The 19,693-nt window shown below is 42.6% G+C and overlaps 8 protein-coding genes across 8 annotated transcripts; 4 read left to right on the top strand and 4 right to left on the bottom strand.

Moving 5' to 3' along the window:
- Nucleotides 1-156: 156 nt before the first annotated feature.
- SAMD00019534_091120 (hypothetical protein) lies at nucleotides 157-4,088 on the top strand (the record flags this gene model as incomplete). The annotated part of the gene is made up of 8 exons (XM_012895526.1): nucleotides 157-757; nucleotides 847-1,435; nucleotides 1,514-1,791; nucleotides 1,860-2,423; nucleotides 2,487-2,649; nucleotides 2,726-3,105; nucleotides 3,180-3,256; nucleotides 3,354-4,088. The coding sequence occupies 8 exons, from the start codon at nucleotides 157-159 to the stop codon at nucleotides 4,086-4,088; spliced, it is 3,387 nt and encodes a 1,128-aa protein (XP_012750980.1).
- A 307-nt stretch (nucleotides 4,089-4,395) lies between these two features.
- Nucleotides 4,396-5,507, top strand: SAMD00019534_091110 (hypothetical protein; the record flags this gene model as incomplete). The annotated part of the gene is made up of 4 exons (XM_012895525.1): nucleotides 4,396-4,522; nucleotides 4,615-4,677; nucleotides 4,783-4,829; nucleotides 5,178-5,507. The coding sequence occupies 4 exons, from the start codon at nucleotides 4,396-4,398 to the stop codon at nucleotides 5,505-5,507; spliced, it is 567 nt and encodes a 188-aa protein (XP_012750979.1).
- A 436-nt stretch (nucleotides 5,508-5,943) lies between these two features.
- On the bottom strand, nucleotides 5,944-6,858 carry SAMD00019534_091100 (hypothetical protein; the record flags this gene model as incomplete). Its single annotated transcript, XM_012895524.1, has 1 exon — nucleotides 5,944-6,858. One exon carries the CDS (start codon nucleotides 6,856-6,858, stop codon nucleotides 5,944-5,946), a length of 915 nt encoding a protein of 304 aa, XP_012750978.1.
- Nucleotides 6,859-7,556: 698 nt separating this feature from the next.
- SAMD00019534_091090 (hypothetical protein) lies at nucleotides 7,557-10,790 on the bottom strand (the record flags this gene model as incomplete). Its single annotated transcript, XM_012895523.1, has 10 exons — nucleotides 7,557-7,802; nucleotides 7,878-8,093; nucleotides 8,181-8,663; nucleotides 8,735-8,971; nucleotides 9,053-9,119; nucleotides 9,188-9,521; nucleotides 9,610-9,771; nucleotides 10,288-10,298; nucleotides 10,473-10,518; nucleotides 10,595-10,790. 10 exons carry the CDS (start codon nucleotides 10,788-10,790, stop codon nucleotides 7,557-7,559), a joined length of 1,998 nt encoding a protein of 665 aa, XP_012750977.1.
- A 659-nt stretch (nucleotides 10,791-11,449) lies between these two features.
- SAMD00019534_091080 (hypothetical protein) lies at nucleotides 11,450-13,125 on the top strand (the record flags this gene model as incomplete). Its single annotated transcript, XM_012895522.1, has 3 exons — nucleotides 11,450-12,096; nucleotides 12,164-12,491; nucleotides 12,562-13,125. The coding sequence occupies 3 exons, from the start codon at nucleotides 11,450-11,452 to the stop codon at nucleotides 13,123-13,125; spliced, it is 1,539 nt and encodes a 512-aa protein (XP_012750976.1).
- A 132-nt stretch (nucleotides 13,126-13,257) lies between these two features.
- Nucleotides 13,258-14,594, bottom strand: SAMD00019534_091070 (hypothetical protein; the record flags this gene model as incomplete). The annotated part of the gene is made up of 2 exons (XM_012895521.1): nucleotides 13,258-14,465; nucleotides 14,543-14,594. 2 exons carry the CDS (start codon nucleotides 14,592-14,594, stop codon nucleotides 13,258-13,260), a joined length of 1,260 nt encoding a protein of 419 aa, XP_012750975.1.
- A 675-nt stretch (nucleotides 14,595-15,269) lies between these two features.
- On the bottom strand, nucleotides 15,270-16,946 carry SAMD00019534_091060 (hypothetical protein; the record flags this gene model as incomplete). The annotated part of the gene is made up of 1 exon (XM_012895520.1): nucleotides 15,270-16,946. One exon carries the CDS (start codon nucleotides 16,944-16,946, stop codon nucleotides 15,270-15,272), a length of 1,677 nt encoding a protein of 558 aa, XP_012750974.1.
- Nucleotides 16,947-17,567: 621 nt separating this feature from the next.
- On the top strand, nucleotides 17,568-19,586 carry SAMD00019534_091050 (hypothetical protein; the record flags this gene model as incomplete). The annotated part of the gene is made up of 5 exons (XM_012895519.1): nucleotides 17,568-18,713; nucleotides 18,782-19,042; nucleotides 19,099-19,169; nucleotides 19,241-19,345; nucleotides 19,415-19,586. Coding segments are annotated over 5 exons (1,755 nt in total), but the record flags the coding sequence as incomplete, so codon positions are not given.
- Between the last annotated feature and the right edge of the window lie 107 nt (nucleotides 19,587-19,693).

The following is a 19,693-nucleotide window of genomic DNA, read 5'->3' as shown; positions in this document are numbered from 1 at the left end:
TCGCTGCTGTTGAGTGCAAATCCAACCAACGGCGGCCATATTACGTTGCCATCTATATTCAAGACAAACAGAATTACTTTTATATATTCCCAAAGACAAAGGAAGGATACACAGCCAATCAATCAATCAATCAATCAAACAGTATATTGAGACCAAATGAAGGGTTTCTGGGCAACACTCTCGGATACATTCTTTCAACCTAAGCCCCAACAACAGCCACAGCAGCCACAACAGCCACAGCAACAACAACAACAGCCACAAACCCAACAACCCCAGCAGCCACAACAAACCCAACCACAAACACAAACTCAGAATCAACAAACCATTCACCAGCAGCAGCAGCAGTCAATAGCCTTGACTGCCAGCACACAGAAATCAAACGTGGACGCAAACACAGGGCAGGGCAGCGCCAACCCAAACACAAGCAACACTGCCCACCCGATAATATCGGGCGCTTCGCCATCGTCGTCGACGGCCGCCTCCATCTTTGGCGACTTTAACGAGGCCACCAATGGCTGCAAGACCGTGGAGATTGGCAACTTCTCCACGTACAAGGAGAGCTTCTACACGCCAACCTTCAACCTGTGCGGCGCCAACTGGCGTCTGCTCATCTTCCCCGAAGGCAACAACAGTCCAGGCAACATCTCCATCTTCCTCGACTACTTTGACATTGGTCACAACCCCTTACTCGAGAAGGATGCTGGTCTAACCCTTACCCTACTCAATCAACTAAACAACAAGAAGAATGTTAGAAAGAGTATGTTTGATTGATTGATCTTGGCGCCCTCAACCCTCGCCCTCAACCCTCGCCCTAACCCTCGCCCTCGCCTCGCCCTCCCATCCTAGACTCAAGCCACAAGTTCTCATTCAAAGGAGTCAATTGGGGATTCGTCAGTTTCTTGAGTCTTCAGACATTGGTCAAGGCGGAGAATGGATATTTGATCGATGACAAGTTGATGATCAAGGTGGAGATACAGTCGCCAGTGACCATTGACAACACGGACGCACTGCGACCCAAGCCATTTGGACGATTCTCCTACAAGATGACCAACTTCTCACATCACTTTGAGAACTTCTACTCGCCCACGTTCCACTCGTGCGGCTCCAACTGGCGCATCTATATCTTCCCCAACGGCTACTCGTCGCCCAACTTCTTCTCGGTCTACCTGGATCTGCTCGACGTCAAGTTCAAGCCACTGATGATCAAGCATCTCTTCTTTGCCATTGAGATTGTCAATCAGAAGTATCCCGACAGGAACCTCAAGAAGTGGGTCGATCACCTCTACGACGACAAGAACATGAACTTTGGTTTCCCCAAGTTTGTCCTTCTCTCCACTCTCCTCAACCCCGACAATGGCTACATGGTCGATGATTCCATCCAAATCAACATCGAGTTCACAGTCATGTCATCCAACTACAATGAGTCCACTCCAAAGTATGTCCTACTCCCCTCATTCATTCATTCATTCAATCATCCAATCACATTCATACTAACTATCAATCAATACATTAGCTTTGAGATCGAGTCCAACTTGGACAAGTCAGCGGATTGTGGACGTTTCACATTCCACGCTACAAAGGGTCAGTCAACAGAGTTGATACTGTCACCAACGTATAAGATAGCGGGTAGTAAGTGGCAGGTAATAAGCTATCCATTGGAGAACCTTACCGACTTCTTCTCAATCTATCTCGATCTCGTGGACATCAAGACAACTCCATTGCTTCGCAAGCACATCTCATTCTCTGTTGAGATTGAGAACCAACTCAATCCAGACAAGCACTTTAAGAAATGTATGTTGTAGTAGTGCTCTACTCATTCATCATCAACACTAACAGCTCATCATCATCATTCATTATAGTCATCAGCAATGTCTATTCATATAACTCATTCAGTTGGCTCTTCCAGAAGTTCATCAAGAATCATACACTGATGGACCCAAAGTATGGCTTCATCAAGAATGACATTATTATCATCAATGTTGAGTTGATCACTGTGTCCTATGACTACCTCAGTCCCAAGCCATTCAGGATTGAGTCACCCCTCAGTCTCCCATCTACATGTCCCATCAGTCCAAGTCCAAGTTCCAGTCCAAGTCCCAATCCCACGACAACATTGATGGAATCACCAACACCAACACCAACACCAACAATCAACAACAACAACATGGGTGAAGGACCCTGCAACTTCTCCTACGATATAACTAACTTCTCGACATTGGAGAAGTCATTCTACTCGCCTACATTCACATTGAACTCTACCAACTGGAGATTCTACGTGTTCCCCAAAGGCAACAGTGCTCAGAACTTCTTCTCCCTATACCTAGACTTTGTCGACCCCAAGACCTTCCCCAAGCGCAGACAATACATCTGTTTCGTACTGTCCATCATCAACAAGTTGAATCCATCCAAGTCTGAGAGGAAGTGTAAGTACCCTCTATCCTGGTCCGATCATTCCTTCAATCAATCACTGACTTATCATCAATTAGACTCATTCCACACATTCTGTTACAGCAGCATCAATTGGGGATTCAAGAAGTTCATGTCTTTGGACACTCTTCGTGATGAGAACTCTGGATTCATTGAGAATGACACTATCTCTGTCAATGTGACCATCCACTTTATGTCCCAAAGCAATCTTGATAACAGATAGTATGTCATCACCCATCATGGAATAGTTCCAATCAATCACTCAATCACACCCACTAACCATCAATCAATCACGTAGTCTACAATCATATAGTCACATGAGATCATCACATATCCAACTGTATTGTAATCATAGATACCTCAATACAAGTGGCGCAGTGGATGATGCAGAGGCATATGCCAAGCAAAAGTCGGATGAGGAGACGTACTACTACCACACGATAAAGTTAACGTGTGACACGGACTTTGAGTCCCGGCAATCATTTGATCTGATCGATTTCAACAAGCACCAGACTGTCAAGATCAGGAAGTACACCACTCTGTTGGAGTTCAAGCTGCTCCTACAAATGATGTATGGCATCGCCTTTGAGAGAATAAGGATATGGTTCTGGGACAACAACAAGTCCAAACCTGCCAAAGTCAGTCGGTGTCCAATCATCCTTGATGATGAAGATATATGTAAGTGTACACTCCAACTGTTTGATCATTGATCATTCGCTAACTTCATTCCACTCACTCAATCAATCAATCAGTCAATCAATATATCTCATACTTTGGACAAGTTGAGATCAGACTTCACATGGAGGTATCCAACTCTCCAACCCCGAATGTAAGTGATCTCAATCAGAATCTGGAATCATTCCACCCCCACATCCACACATTCATACTCACTCACGCTCAATCAATCAATCAATCAATCTAAATAGGAGAAGAACTTATTCTTTGATCCAATCCAACCTGATCATGCATTGATATTCTTCAAGTATTATGATGCAAAGACACAGTCTATTGAGTTCTTGACATCAAAGGTGTGCCAGGCAAATACTTCAATATCATATTTGGTACCGATATTGAATCAGAAGCTTGGAGCAAGTCCAGACAGACCATTGATGCTCTATGGCGACCTGTCAATGAGCCTGGTCTACCAGCTGGATCCAAACCGCACGCTCAAGTCCTATGAGATTGGACACGGCGACATCATCTACTGCCAGCGCCAGCAACAACTTCGCGATCTGCCACGCATACCATTCGTGCCAGACTACTTCAACTATGTATATAACAAGACGACGATCAACTTCCATATGGTGCAACATAAGAACAGCATCACCGGACAGCCCATCTCCTTCCAGTTTGGTGTGATCAAGACCATGAAGTACTCGGACATTGTGCAGAGAGTGGCACGTCTCCTCCAGGCATTCCCTCAGAACGTGATATTATACTCTGTGCCAGCTGAGTATGAGCCATCAACTGGACAGGCTGCTAGTGTGGAGAGGAAGGAGTTGACACCAAATGATAAGCCACTCAGGGATGTACTTCAGGCACTGCATCAACGTGTTGACATACTGTATGTGGATGTCAAGGAGACCTACTTGGCACCAGAGAATCTCGATCGTTTGGTTCCAAACATCTTGTTGTCCTACTATGAACCAACATACAGTTAAATTTATATATATATATAAATAAATTAATTATGTACATCCTTACTAGATCATCTATCTATCTCTTTCCCATCTCTCCATCACCATCACCATTTTAATTTTTTTCCGACTTTTGTTATCCTGTTTGGTTTGATGTGTGGGGGATGGAATGATCAAAAACTGAGAGGTAGTGATCAAACACACAAACATAAACATAAACATACACAGAACTACTATTTATTTGATTATAACTATACTTATATATATACATATTCATATCCAGTATCATTAATACATAACGATTGTACATAATTAAATAAAAACAACAACAATGGCAACAGGAATCAAAAAGACTGTTAAGGTCGTTGTTGTCGGTGATGGCGCTGTTGGAAAGACATCTCTGCTGATTCTATACACAACCAAAGCCTTCCCAACAGACTACGTCCCAACAGTATTTGGTAAGACATACTATTTGTAGACACAACAGGACAGGACAGGACAGGAGCATGAACAATCATACTGACTGACTGTTACATACAACAAACAACAGATAACTTCAACTGCCTCGAAATGTACGATAATAAGCCTGTAAATTTAGTCCTCTGGGATACAGGTATGATCATCATCTGAGTCTCAATCAATCACTGGGATCATTCATTCAAACAAACACTGACTCTAATCAATTGGAACATTCCACTCAATCAATCAATCAATATAGCTGGACAGGAAGACTATGATAACCTCAGACCACTATCATATCCCCAAGTAAGTTTAACTCCACCAACCTACCATTCGTTCATTCACTAACATATACGTACGTTAGACTGATGTATTTTTGATATGTTACTCTGTCGACAAGAAGGATTCGATGGACAATATAAAGTATAAGTGGTTGAAAGAGATCACACAGAGCAATGCTGGTACACCAATCATTCTCGTGGGCTACAAAGACCGATCTGAGGGAGGACAAAAAAGCTGGTGGCAAAGCTGGCAGAGACCAATCAGAAACCAATTACACGCGAGGAGGTAAGGATTGTGATACCATCAACATAAACAGACCGACAGAGCAAGCATGCTAACAACATCAAATCGATCACACTTACAACAACACAGGGAGTAGCACTTGCAAAGGAGATAGGAGCGATGGAGTTCTATGAGTGTGCTGCTCGCACAGGTAGTGGCGTCAATGAGATATTCGCAGCGGCGATCAAGGCAGCCTTTAACAAACAACCTGCGACCAGCTCTTCCAAAAAGTCATCATCTTCGTCGTCATCCAAATCAAAGTCATCGACGTCTTCGACATCACCTTCGTCATCAGGCGCATCATCATCATCGTCGTCGACAACCTCCACCACGTCGACATCATCAAAGCCAGCAGAGAAGAAGCAGAGCTGGAGTTTGTTCAGAAAGAAGGACAAGGATGACAAGAAGCCAACCAAATAATCACGTGTCTCTCTAAGATATATCTTATCAGTAATGCTGGAGACAAATCATACACACACAACAAGAGACACAGACACAGACACAGACACCAATGTACTTCTTCAATTCATTTCCCTCTCCTCCTCCTTATCCTCTTCCTCCTCAAAGCAACAACAGCAACAATTAACCAATACTCTTGTCTGAGAATAATAACTCAAGTGGACATCATCATCCATCATTCATTCCTTGTCAGCAAAAGGTTTTATTATTGTAGTAGAGTAGAGTAGTCAGGTTGATTGATTGATTGAATGAATGTAAATTACAAGTACATCATCTATCTCTGCTGGGATAGACAATGTACGCTTCAAGTTGGTGTTGGTTGTTACGCTATGATTGGTGATTGAATGTTGTTGTGTAGTCTTTAGACGATAATGATTGATTAATCCATCTAATCCATCTATTTATCCTTGTTGTTCCACTCCAAGTATCTTGTATCACCAAGCTTCCTTGGTGCAACCTTATGCTTGACCAAGAAACCAATGCCAATAAAGAGACTGACTGCACCAACAACGATGTAGACATAGCTGAGGAAGGCATTCTTGCCTCCAGTCCATGTGGCCGTTGTGAGTACAATGTATTTCTCGCCGTCGAAAGAGTCCACAGGGTAGTTTGCATTGATAGAGACGGTGACACTGCCCTCTGGGAGGTCTTGATTGATGATTCTGTACAGCTTTCTGACGTCTGGTAGAGCGGCCGTTCTCATCCACACGATAAAGTCCTCGTCGGTGTAGTCGGGGATGATTCTGATGCCCTTGGCGTCAGCGGGTGGATTCTTGAACTTCTTGTCAATGTCTGATCCCCATGCAATGCCCTTCTTTTGCAGAACGACGGTAGCGCCATCCTTGTCAAACAGAGAGAACGTGTCGTTGAACATACTGCGAGCGACCAGTCCGCACGGTAGGTAGACAGTATCGAGTGTGCCGTTCAATGATGTGAAAGGTTCGCAGTCCTCCTTTAGCTTCTTCATGTCGGTGACCATCATGCCACGCAGCTGGTCATCGTTTCTAGACTTGACAAAGCGACGATGGTTCTGATAGAACTTCTCGATGCCGTAGTACATGTACACGGGTGACTCCATCTTCTTTGGTATGTTCATCGTGATGTTGCATAATGGACCTCCGACGGGGCAGCGTTCATCGTAGCGAACAATCGATTCGACAACGTCATTGGATGCTTTCAGCATCACCACTCCAATAGGGATGAGCACAATGCCGATGACGATGAATGTTATAATAGCTGGAGTCAGTGTAAGGATAGGCTCCCAAGCCTTCATCTTCTGTTGTTTGAACTTATTGCTCTTTTCTTTTGCCATTGTATGTATTATATATTATGTTGTAACTATTTGATTAATTGTTTTATGAAAGTGTTCATAAGTCAGTTAGTTGGTTTTATTTGTTTCAATCTTTTGGAGAACAAGGGGACTAAACTGCAACCATGGTTGCAAAGTATTTATAATTATAATTATTCGACATTATATATTCTTTAGTTGCAACTAAAGAGTACTCTTTGACATTCCTAGAAGATGTCTTTTTGTTTAAACAACTACTCTCGTGTTCGAAAAAAAAACCAAAAAATCCCGATAAAATAGGAATAGGAAAACTGTCCAAATTTGAAGGCTCCTTGGCGCAGTGGTAGCGCATAAGTCTCCAACTAAAATAGAGAAGTTAGCTTCAGGTCAGGAGTTCGAATCTCCTAGGGGTCATAAATTTTGAGGTCAGAGGACTAGCCGAAGTTCGGAAAATAGTGAAGGTGCTATATGCCAACTGTCTCAATTAAGAGTCCGGAATGTATTTATCCATGGATACTATGGCATTATTTATTGAGATAGATAAGAAGAAGGTAATGTTGTTGTTTCTTTGTTGTTGTACGTGGTGATGATATTCGCAGGTGGATGGAGAATGGTGGTTTGTGTTTGTTTCTTGTTGTCATTGTCCGTTACGCAGGTGGAGACGTCTGGGGAGGCAGCGATGACGTGGACGGACATGCAGAGGGTTTGGTTGTTTGATTCCTTTAGCAAAGCTGCAGGGCTTGGTTGGCATAAAACTTTACATCTTTGTCAGTCTCGTCCGAGATGAGCTTGGTGAGCAGTGGCTTGACCTTGGATTGGACCAGAGTGCTGTCGATCAGAGGGATAATGATTTGGAGTGTCTTGGCAACATTGAATCTGATGTTTGGCACTTTGTCAGTGGCCATCTTTGAGAGCAATGGAATCATAGAGCTTGAGATAACATCGCTTCCAACGACTGGGGAGAGGACCTATGTGTTTGTGTAATAATGTTAGTCATTTGTAAAATTGTTGTTTGATTGATTGATGATTGTTTGGATACATACACTGATGGCAAAAAGAGTTGTCATTCTGTACAAGTAGTTTGGATGAGAGTGCAAGGTGAGGACCTTTGGGATGATGGTTGACTTGGCCCACTCGACGCTAAACACCTCAGTCAGTTTCTTCAAGTTGTTGGTGGCTGCCTCTCTGATTGAGAACACACTATCGCCCAACCATGTCATGCAAAGGTTACCGAGTTTCTCATCAAAGAACTCAACTCCCTATAATAAGTAAAGTATGTTAGTATGATTAATTTGATGATTGATTGATTGATTGATTGATTGATTGATTGATTATGGACTACATACCAATTGTGAAGCCAACAATGGGATGTACTCTATAATAGCAAGTCTAACTCGCCATTGTTGATCCTCAGCCAACTCAACGATGGCTGGCAAGAGGGAATGGGAGAGCATTTCAATGCCAATGACCTTGTTGACCTGATCCAGTTTTGAAATGATGTTGAGACGAACCTCGGGGAAGTCGTCCTTTAGCAGTTGGAGGAAGAGGTCCAAGAGGTGTTGTCTGGTGTCATCCTTTCCAAAGATTGGAGCCAGTCCCATGATCACTTGTGCCAGTGCAGCGCGCACATGTTGTGATGAATCAGAGACGAGGTCCTTGACGCATGGGAGGATGCTCTTGATGGCCACATCCTTTGGGATGATCGAGCACACCTCTGTCACTCTCTGAGCGGCCTCAGTACGTACCTCTGGCTCAGTATCCTTCAACAACTTAACAAATGCTGGAACCAACTCTGATCTTGTGATCTCTGGTCCCATTGAATCGCAAAGCTATGTAATGTGGATGAGGTGTTAGACAAGACTGATTGGCTGATTGCTTGGAGATAGAGGTTGGTACGTACCTCTTTGAAGAACTTTGCGACCATGTATCTGACTCTCCAGGACTTGTCCTGAGCGCTTGACTTGAGGATGGGAAGTATGTATTGAACGTTCTCCTCATTGGTGAGAATGGATCCAATGATGGAACAGTTCTCAACACCAAGCAGTCTGACTGAATCTTGCTCATCACTGGCCAAGAAAGTGAACAGTGGAAGCATCTCTGACTTGACCGAGTCCTTCTCAATTTGCTTGGAGAAGTTCTATAAAGGTTTGAGGTGTATGATTAGTGTGAGTACAGGGTCAATCCAATCAATCCAATCGATCAATCAATCATAACATACACCCAAGTGAGTGGCAGCTGCTCTTCTAACCATTGGTGTGTCATCATGACAGAGAGTGATGAAGGTCCTGTTGTTGGCAATGGCTGTGTGAGTACTTTGATGACGACAACGATGATTGATGGTATGATGACATACTTTCTAAGGTTCTTCTTCATGTCTGGTGATGCTCTTGGGTATGATACAGTCAACAATCCACATGCAGATGTACGCGATGTGAACCAATCAGCCTTGGAGAGGTTGAGCACCAATGGCAAGAAGCTATCCTCAAAGGCACGCTGTGGAAGATCCTGACATATCTTACAGATGGCCTCTACAGCCTTCTCTCTGACAATGACCTCCTCTGCACCTGCCAACGTTTGCAATGGTGGTAGCAAACAAGTAATATGTTCATTTCCACCAACAAAGTCTGTGAGTTTAGCCAACTCCTCTGATAGTGCAACGAGCACTTCATCCTCATCCTCTTCAGTCTCTGTTATATTATTTTGTTTGTTGTTTGTGTTAGTCTACACCTCATCATCTTTGATCATCTTGTGTCGGTCAATCAATCAATCATTTACCCTGTATATATGGAATCAACTCGTTACGAGTTCTCTCTGGACCCAATGCCTTAGCAATTGCCTGTAATTTACGGATTGAGTTTAAACGAAGCTGTACATCCTCATTCTTCAACTCCTCGATCAATATCGCTATTGGATGATAATCAGACTCGTTTGTTGTTGCTGCATTATAATGATTTGAATGACATAGTTTATATGTTTGTTAGTGTCGACTGATCAATCATCTTCAATCGATCGATATATGTTGTTGATCAAACATACCCATCCTTTAATAATTATAATAATGTGTCAAACAAAGTATTACTTGAGCTGCACTTCAACTGCTATTACTACTACTACTATATATATATGAAAATATATTAATAGTTTTGTTTGTTACTGTATATTTGAATGAATGAATCGTTATTATGAACAATGTTGCTGTTGTTGTTGTTTCATTAATCACACAAATAACAAACAGAAGAGGGTTTGAGGTGTTCACAATTCGATTCAATAGCAAGATGGGTGATGAAGTTGTTTGCGCACCGTACATTGTTCAAAATTAAAAATAATAATAATAAATAACTTCACACAACAAATAATAAGCTTGACATGTCTAGAGATAATTAATCGATCTTGATCTAAATAATAATCATCATTTATGTATACAATGAATTGCCTTTGGATTGATTGACATACAGACACACAAACTATAAATATCATTTTATTATTGTATGTTTTGATTGGATGTGGCCTGGGATGGATGGATGACCATCGTCATTAAATTAAGTTAAGTTAAAGTTGGGTATTCATCGCAATAAAGTAGCGACGATCGTGATACTGTTGTTGTTTGTTGTTGTTGCTTGTTGCTGACTAGTAATTACTGTTGTTGATACATTGATGGTGGTATACACATCTTGCCATCGTCAGCTGTTGGTGGTTGTGCAATGAACATCACCAGTAAAGTTAGTTAATGATAAATGTTGAGAAGGTTGGGAGTACTTACTACATGTGAAACCTGATGGACAACAATATTTAAAGTCGGTACAACATGATGCGTTTGGTTGACCACAGCAAGCGTAGCCACCATTTCCACTGGGACAACAGGTGCTTGATGATGGACAGTAACTTCCGTCTGGACATTTGATACCACTCTTTCCAACCTCCTCATCGTCGAATGTTGCAAGGGGTCCACAATCCATTGACTGTTTGTTATAGATCGACTGCTTTCTTGTACCTTGCAATAAGATCGACTTGCAATTGACTGTAGTCGTCATAGTACTTATCAGTACAACAATCAATAAAACGAGGAGGATGATCAACTTGTTCATTTTATATGTGTATGTTCAATATATATATAAATGATGTATATGTATGTATGTATGTGTGTGTCGTCTATGATTGATGTGATTGATTTAAAGGTGGGTCCTTATTCGGATCGGACTTTGTTGACAAGATGAATGAAAAGTTGAATGACAGATCCAAAGGCACCCTTGGTCGTGACAACTACCACAAAGATATTTATATAAAAAAATGATAAAATTATAAAGTAGTTGTAGTAGTTGTAAGTATGGTTATATTTAAATAATACAAATATTAATAAGAGTTGATATTATGTCTATGATTGGACATGCCCAATAACAATCCCAAATTATCATTGATCTTAATTAATTTTGCTCAGTGATTGTGCAGCCACATCACCATGTGGATCAATGTGGGATTGATGCGAAAGGTGGGTAGAAGCGAATGAAAGTTTGAAACTCTAGAGTTTGTTGTTGAATGTGGACATTCAAATAGAGATAGAGAAGGATAGATAGATAGTTATTTATATACATACATACATACATATATTTAAAAGATCATGCGAAAGAAAGAACTACTGGTGGATGATGACGATGATGAAGATGATGATAATGATGATGTACATGAACGGAAAGTTAGTGTTAGTAATATAAGTACAGTACTCAATAATAACAATAGTAGTAATAGTAGTAATAGTGGTGGTGTTGATGATGGTCCAGAGTATGATAGTGAAGAAGAGAAGGAGTTCCTTATCAATGAGAGGAGAGAATATCAAAAGAGAATGAGACAACAACAATTGGAAGGTCATCAAATGAATGATCATGTGTTACCAATACATAAACCAAAGCCTACTACTTCAACGATCAAGAAGAAGTTGAGGGCACTCCATGACAATGATGATGATGACGATGACATAGACGATGATGATGTCAATGAAGATGGTCCATTATTACAATCAACTACTTCATCATCAAGTACTTCAACAACAACAACTACTACTACAACTTCAACAACTTCAACTTCATCAACCTCAACAACTATGCCAACAACAACAACATCTTCAAATGTTCAGTCATCTAACAGTGAACAAGTCGTTCACATCGATGTGGGTGACACTACCGACAACGAGATTGGTCGTGAGGCACAGAACATCCTGTTCATTCAGAATGAGTTGTCGAGGCCAATATCATTCTACGGTTTTCTAAGGTATGTATGATTGAGTGTGCACTCAATCATTACTCTCACTTACTCAATCAATCAATCAATATGTTAGACGCCTGCTATTTGCTGGTATATTATACTTGTTACCAGTGTCGATTGTACTGTTTGTGGCATTGGTCACTGATTGGAAACACGCATGTGATCACCCACTGAAGCAATGGTCCTCGGTTCAGATCGTGATCCAATCGCTCATCATTGTAAATTTCATCTTCCTCTTTGTCAACCTACCATCACAAGACGACAATGGCAATCCACCTCCATCATTGCTGCGTAAACAGTTCATCTTCAACACTGTGCATCGTATGCTATCATGTTTCTATATCACCTGGTTCCTCGTTGGCATCATCTGGACATTCAAAGCAAGGAGTAGTGATAAATGTGTAAGCAACGTTGATTGATTGATTGGTCCGCTCCATGTCCATGTCTGACTCTCCCTCCTCCCACCTCTAGCCCTCCTCCTCGCCATATTTATTCTGGGTAACATATTCAGTGATCATCACTCAAATTATATTGGCATCTGGTGCGATAATGTTCTGTTGTTGCTCTTGCATGTTCTCATTGATGCGACTTGGCGCGGGCGTCGAGATGGCGCCTCCCGAAAGCCGTGGCGCAACCGATGCCATGATCAGGAAGCTCACAATCAAGAAGTTCCATACAGGTCTGCTGGAGAAGGATGACTGTAGTTGTGCAATCTGTCTGTGCGAGTATGATGAAGACGACAAGATCAGAATATTGCCGTGTAGACATCACTTCCATTTGGACTGTGTGGACCGATGGCTCGTCATCAACAAATCATGTCCATTCTGCAAGCGTGACATTGATCATGAGAAGGATGGTGGTGGTGCCGTCACATCATCAACAACAACAACATCGGCAGCACCAGTGATTCATGTATCCGAACATGAAGACGACAGTGATGACGAACGTCCACAGCAGCCACCACCTCAACAGCAACAACCACCTGTTGTACAGCAGGATGAGTTGAGCATAGCTCAAAGGATCAACATTGTTTGATCATAATGTGTAATTAATTAATTAGTACAATACATGTACCGACCAACTCAGTCAGTCAGTCAGTCAGTCACTGTGTCACTCAGTCACGCACATGGATGAGAGGACATGATTTCAACTTTGATTTACTATTATCTATAGTTCGATGTTGTCGTTGTCATATTCTTCCAGATCATAGTGATCATTGTTGTTGTCGGCACCCTCTGCATCGTCTTCGTCGTCTTCATCATCGTAGGTCTGTATCCTTTTGTTTGCCACGTGACAATAGATTGAACCTTCCTGCTTGGCCAGACTGAGCAGTCGAGGCAGCGAGAGGAAGCCTCCCTCCAGATTCTCATTGAGCACAAACACAACGTCCTTGTCGATCGCTCGGATGTTCACCAGAGCATAGAGCTCATCCTCCATCTGTAGATGAATGTTTGAAACGGACGACAGTACCGATTCCAGTGTGTTCTTGCTGAAGAACTGTGGATAGTCGTCGCAGTGGAAGAGGTAGCCCAGGATGAGGTGCGTCACAGATGGCGCCCAACTCTTTAGATCCACGTGTTGATTGAACTGCTGGCCAAGCTTGATGTGTGTGACTGACGGCGGGATGATGTCAGGTGTGATCACTTGATTCCAATCAGTGCCGAACCTGAGATACTTGGTGTGAGGAGGAATGACGCCCGCCACCAGCGGCTGATTAAACCGAGGACCAAACTGTATGTCGATGACAGAAGCAGGGATGACACCCGGGTCGATGCGTTGATTGAACAGTACGCCAAACGTTAGGTATTTGACCGAGTTGGGGATGGCGCCCCGACTGATTGGTTGATTGAACGACTCGCCAATGACGAGACCGGTGACCGAGTTTGGTATGGCACCGACAGGGATGGTCGAGTTGAAGCGTCGACCAATGTTGAGCTGTGTGACAGAGTTGGGAATGGCGATTTTGAATTGCGGCAGTCCAATGATTGTTTCGATCGAGTTTGGCAGCGACCCAGGCGCTAATGTACAAGAGTATTTCGAGCGAAACTTGAGCTTGATGATCGACGCTGGCAGCACCGCCGTGGACAGCGGTTGGTCGTAACAGAAGCCCAGCTTTAGATAGGTCACCGACGATGGGATCGAGCCGGGCATCAACGGTTGATTGAAGCCGTGTCCAAACTTGATCAGTGTCACCGAGTCGGGTATCGTGCCCGGCATCAACGTCTGATTGAATTGATAACCAAACTGAAGGTGAGTGACCGAGGGAGGGATGCAGTTGGGTGGTATCGTCGAGTTGAATGAGTCGCCATACTCCAAGAACGATTCGCCAAAGCAAACATGTGTTGCATTATCTGGTATTGAGATTGGTTGTTTATCTGTGATCATGAATGAGTGTGAGTAATGTGACTTGACTTGACTTGTAGCCTGTCCTCGTCAGCAGAGATATACACACCACTATTATGTTTATGTAGTATTGTTGGTTGATCAGTGCCAGCCTTTAACATGAAAGATTGATAGATCTGGCTGAGAAAGGTAGGTAGATAACTGTATAGCTTTGAGTCTTGAAAGTAGTCCAATGTCCTATAAGTCAGATCGAGATTGAACAATAAGAATCGTTCACGATGTCTTAAGAACCTTGAACATGTAAGAACAAAGCATAAACGATCCACATTGCATCCCAAGTTTGAAATAATCTGTTGTATCAACAAGTTTGACAATGATATGATCTCCACCATTCTATCTATACATATATCGTTGTTATTATTATTGCTTGTTATTGTTTGTTGTTTGTTGTTTGTATATATATATGTAAAGTATATATATATATATATTAATCAATCATTCGATTATAACTATACAGAGGTAACATCTGAATACAGATAATAATGACTTGATGGTGACCTTTGGTTCGAGTTTAACAAAACCCCATTCACTGACACACTGCGTGCAGTGTCGGCGCGATCACGTGAATGTTGGTGTGGAAACCAAAATTGATTGAATGAATGATTGACTTTACATTGTTGGTGAGCAAGACCCAATTCGGATTGAATTATTTATTCAATATATATAATATATATAACTTTGGATTGTGAAGCTCATACATACTTCTGAATGATGACTTGGTACATTGACCAATCAATCAGTCAATCAATCGATCAATTAATTAATTAATTAATCAATTATTTGGCAGCTGCTGCTACTGCTGTTGCAGGTGGCGCGGCTACTGGCGCTGGTGCTGGCTCATTCGTCTTTTGTTGCTCCTTCTGTTGTTGAGGCTCGGCATGCGAATGTCCATTCTGGTTGGAATGCGATCTGTTTCCCTTGCCACCTCCTCCACCGCCACCACCACGGTGTGATCCTCTTTCACGGCTGTCTTGGTGGCCCCTGTTGTCTCTGTTGTCTCTGTTGTCTCTATTGTCTCTGTTGTCCCTGTTGTCCCTGTTGTCTTGCATCCTTTTCTCATTTGTCTGTCTGAGAGCACTATCGACATGATCCATATCTAGCTTTGGCTGTTGACGATGATCCTCCTCCTGTCTCTGGTAGTGATCATCACGTCTCTTTCCGCCGCCACCGCCACCACGGTTTTGTTGAGATCTTCTCTTTGTGTCCTGGTTATTGTTGTTGTCATCGTTCTCCTGACGTTGTTCTCTTGACCAATTACCATTGCTCTGTCTCTTTTCTTGTCCATGACCACCATGTCCATGACCATGTCCCTGTCCTTGTCCTTGTCCTCTCTGTTCCCTTTGTTGTTGTGGTTGGTGCTGTTGCTGTTGCTGCTCTGGAACATGATGTTGTTGTAGTTGTTGTTGATGTTGTACCTGGGGTTGGGGAGCAGGTTGTTGGTAGTGTTGTTGTGGAGCTTGAACATGCTGTTGCTGCTGTTGCGACTGTTGCTGTTGATGTTGGGGTGGTTTCTGTGATTGCCTCTTTGAACTGTAGAGCGAGGCAGCCTTCTCAGCGGACGTTACAATACCCTTGATCATGGCAGAAGAGAATCCACTGTGCTCCATCTGGTTCAGACCAGCAATAGTGCAGCCTTGGGGAGTGGTTACCTTGTCGATCTCGTACTCGGGATGCTGATGACCCTGGAGCAACAGCACAGCGGCACCCTTGGCGGTCTGTGCGGCGATCTTGATGGCGTCCTCGGCGTGGAATCCAATCTCAATACCACCCTGCGATGCAGCACGGATGGCACGCGCAAAGAATGCAATGCCACATGCGCATAGCGCGGTGGCCGGCACGATCTGCTCCTCCTTGAGCGTGATGCAGATGCCTAGCACGTTGAAGATTCGCTCGCAGGTGGCCAGGGCGTCGTCGCGACGCTGTTCCAAGTCGGAGGCGCCCATCTCGTGGTTGACACCGCGCACGGCAATGCACGTCATCGACTGGCAGTACTGGATGGCGGTGTTTGGCATGGCGCGCACCACAGCAATGTCTGGACGTCCGAGCTTATAGGTGATGTCGGAGATGGATGCGCCACTCACCACACTGATGACAATGTGGCGCAGGGGGTCGATTGACGGACGGATGATGGCGAGTATGCTGTCGAGCTGGGCGGGCGTGACGCACACCAGGATCACACGGGACCTGGCCACGGCAGCGGCGTTATCAGACATCACAGCAAAGCCCAATGGCGACATGGTCTTTTCCAGGGACTCTGGGTTCCTCTTTGTCAAGATGACATTCTTTGCCAAGTACAGACCCGAGTTGACCAGTCCATGGGCAATTGACAGTCCAATATTTCCACAACCAAGTATAGCAATGGATTCATTATTGTTATTCTGATTGTTTGTTTGTGTTGATGAAGTTGATGTTGTTGAAGTACTTCCACTTCCTCTTGATCTGTTGTTTGACATATCTATCTCTCTCTCTCTATATCTTATCTATCTCTCTTATTAAATTGTAGTACAATTTTTAATAATGATCTGAATGATTTCTCATAGTTGTCACTTCATTCAAGGTCAGGTGACTTCAACTCAAAAGTGTGAATTAATTTGATTGATTTGTTTGTTTTTTGGATGTTTCAGTTCCCTTCAATGATAATTATAAAAATATTATTAATTGATTGTTTTAAATAACAGAGAGGAGATATAATATTTGGGAGACCTTCCTTGATCATCACAAGTTACCTTGGTATGGATTATATAATATTTTAACTTATAAAATGCCCAAGGTGGTTGGGTAGAATCTTATACTAGATGTACTGATTGGAAGTTCTCTTCTACAACTGACAAAGTGTGAAGATGTGGGAGATTGGTGTGTGTTTTCAAACAGAGCAACAAAGACGAAACAACACCCCAACTAATCCAATCACCCAACAACACAAACACATAAACACACAATATATGAATGTGTACAAATACACACCATTATATCATACATGTAATATATAGTAGTAGTAGTATTAATATTAGTATTAGTAAAAGATTAGATTGATAGATAGATAGATAGTAGAGAGTACTTTAGAGAAAACGACGATGATGTCTGATAATGAACACCATCATCGCCACTTCCATCCTGGTGAAACAATACAATCATCATCTTCATCATCATTGGATATGAGTATGGACATTGACATTGATATGTCCAAAGCATCAAGGGATGATCTTATTGCCTGTATCAAGATGCAGTCACAACACATCAACAAGTTAAAGATCAACAACAAAGACAACAACAACAACAACAACAACAAAATGTACATAGACGAGATGATGAGCTTGGTGCAGCAGCAACAACAACAACACGAGGGACAAACAAATCACATGATGGTGCAATTGAACCATCAACAATCACATCAGAAGGAAGATGAGGAGTTGGACGATGACCACCTGCTCACACTACTGGGCTTGAAAGAAGAGGAGGACAAGAAGGAGAAGAAGAATAACCATGTGGTGGACACTGCACATTCAAACTTGCTTGAAGAGAGCAAGAAAAAGGATAGTCAACTGGATAAACTGATTGGACAAGTCAATGATGATTACAATATTACAATGACAAAGTTCATCGGAGAACGAGACAAGTTACTTGCAAAGTTCAATCATCAGAGAGTCAACATTCAACAGGTGATCGATGGTCTGAGCGCGGATCTTCAGGTCAAGGAAGAGGAGATTTCAAACCTCGTACAACAACATGAGTCCAATCATCTAGAGTTGGTCAAGGTGCGAGAACAACTCATTGAGAAGGAGGACGTTATAAAGCGAATGGAACAGTCATCATCATCTCCATCACCACTGGGGCATGACAACAAGTCAGAAGCTGACGACAAGATCAATAAGCTAAAGAACCTGTTGGCAGCGGCACAGAAGCACGTCACAGACTTGAAGAAACAGATTGCTGACAAGACATTGGAGGTTGGCAATCTGCAAGAGCGGGTGAAGGAGTTGGAGCACAATCAATTGGATGAAGACTCAATGTCGCAGGACTATCATGAGATGAAGAGGAACTATGAATACAATCTTCAGAGGATCAAGATACTGGAGAATCAGCTGACCAACACCAACTCTGTGCATGTCAAACTACAAGAGGAGTTTGCATCCTACAAGACAAACATTGAAGGTGTGATCGATGTGGCACTCTCCAAGCAACAAGACAATCAATTGAAGGAGAAGGATAGATTGATACAGGTATGTCTGCTTGTTTGTTTGTTTGGGATCATGTTCACTTCACTGACACAACATCCACAATACTTTAGAGTCTAAGAGAGGACCTGGAACGTTTGAGGCCAAACAATGGAGCTACACTTGCCAATGGAATGGACTCAACGAAGACAACACAGGCGTCTATGGATCCGGTTGTACCGATGCCTATTATGGACTTTGATCAACTACTTCCAACATCTAATCATCATCAGAATGGTAATGGTAATGGAAATGGAAATGGCAATGGCAATGATACGACTGATTTATTAGAACCTGGATCAGAGATTGATAAGATATTACACAACTATGCCAAAGTATGTTTGATCACATCCATCTCGGAGAATCGTTGACTAACAAGACGTGATCACAGATACAAGCTAATAGGGATGAGGAGCTAAGGAAGTCATTTGCCGAACTTAAAGTACTCAGATATCTTTTGTCGTATGTACAACATAATCATTGTCATGTCTATCGGATAAATAACAATGTACTGACTCTTGTCATTGGTGTAGGGAGAGTGAGAAGATGGAACAAAAGCATGTGGAACAAGCTGCAGCGTTGAAGAATGAAATCAGGAGGCTGGAGAAGGAGCTTAAGAGGGATCCACAAGAGTTTGTGTATGTATATCTCAACGAGGTGATCTCATTAACCATCACTTACTAATATCATCACATCAATGTATACAGATTCCTCAAAAATAACATACTTGGCTTTATTGAGAGAGATGAGCTACAATTCATCGATGTAATTGGAAGGATAGTGGAGTTCACTCCTGAGGAGTTAAGTAAGGCACGTGACTGGCATACCATCCGCAAGGTGTCCAAGGACTCAAAGAGTGGAGGTTCATGGAAGATTTGGTAGTGTTCCAACCTTCTCAATCACCTTGATATATAAACAAGTTAAAGCGCTGGATGTTAGCCAATGGATGTATGTGGCATGGTCCAATAGACCATCAGTTGTTGTAG

Source organism: Acytostelium subglobosum, assembly GCF_000787575.1.
Source record: "Acytostelium subglobosum LB1 DNA, scaffold: scaffold21, whole genome shotgun sequence".
Taxonomy (NCBI): Eukaryota; Evosea; class Eumycetozoa; order Acytosteliales; family Acytosteliaceae; genus Acytostelium; species Acytostelium subglobosum.
Note: the sequence above shows the minus strand (reverse complement) of the source record. Positions and strands in the feature narration are given on the sequence as shown.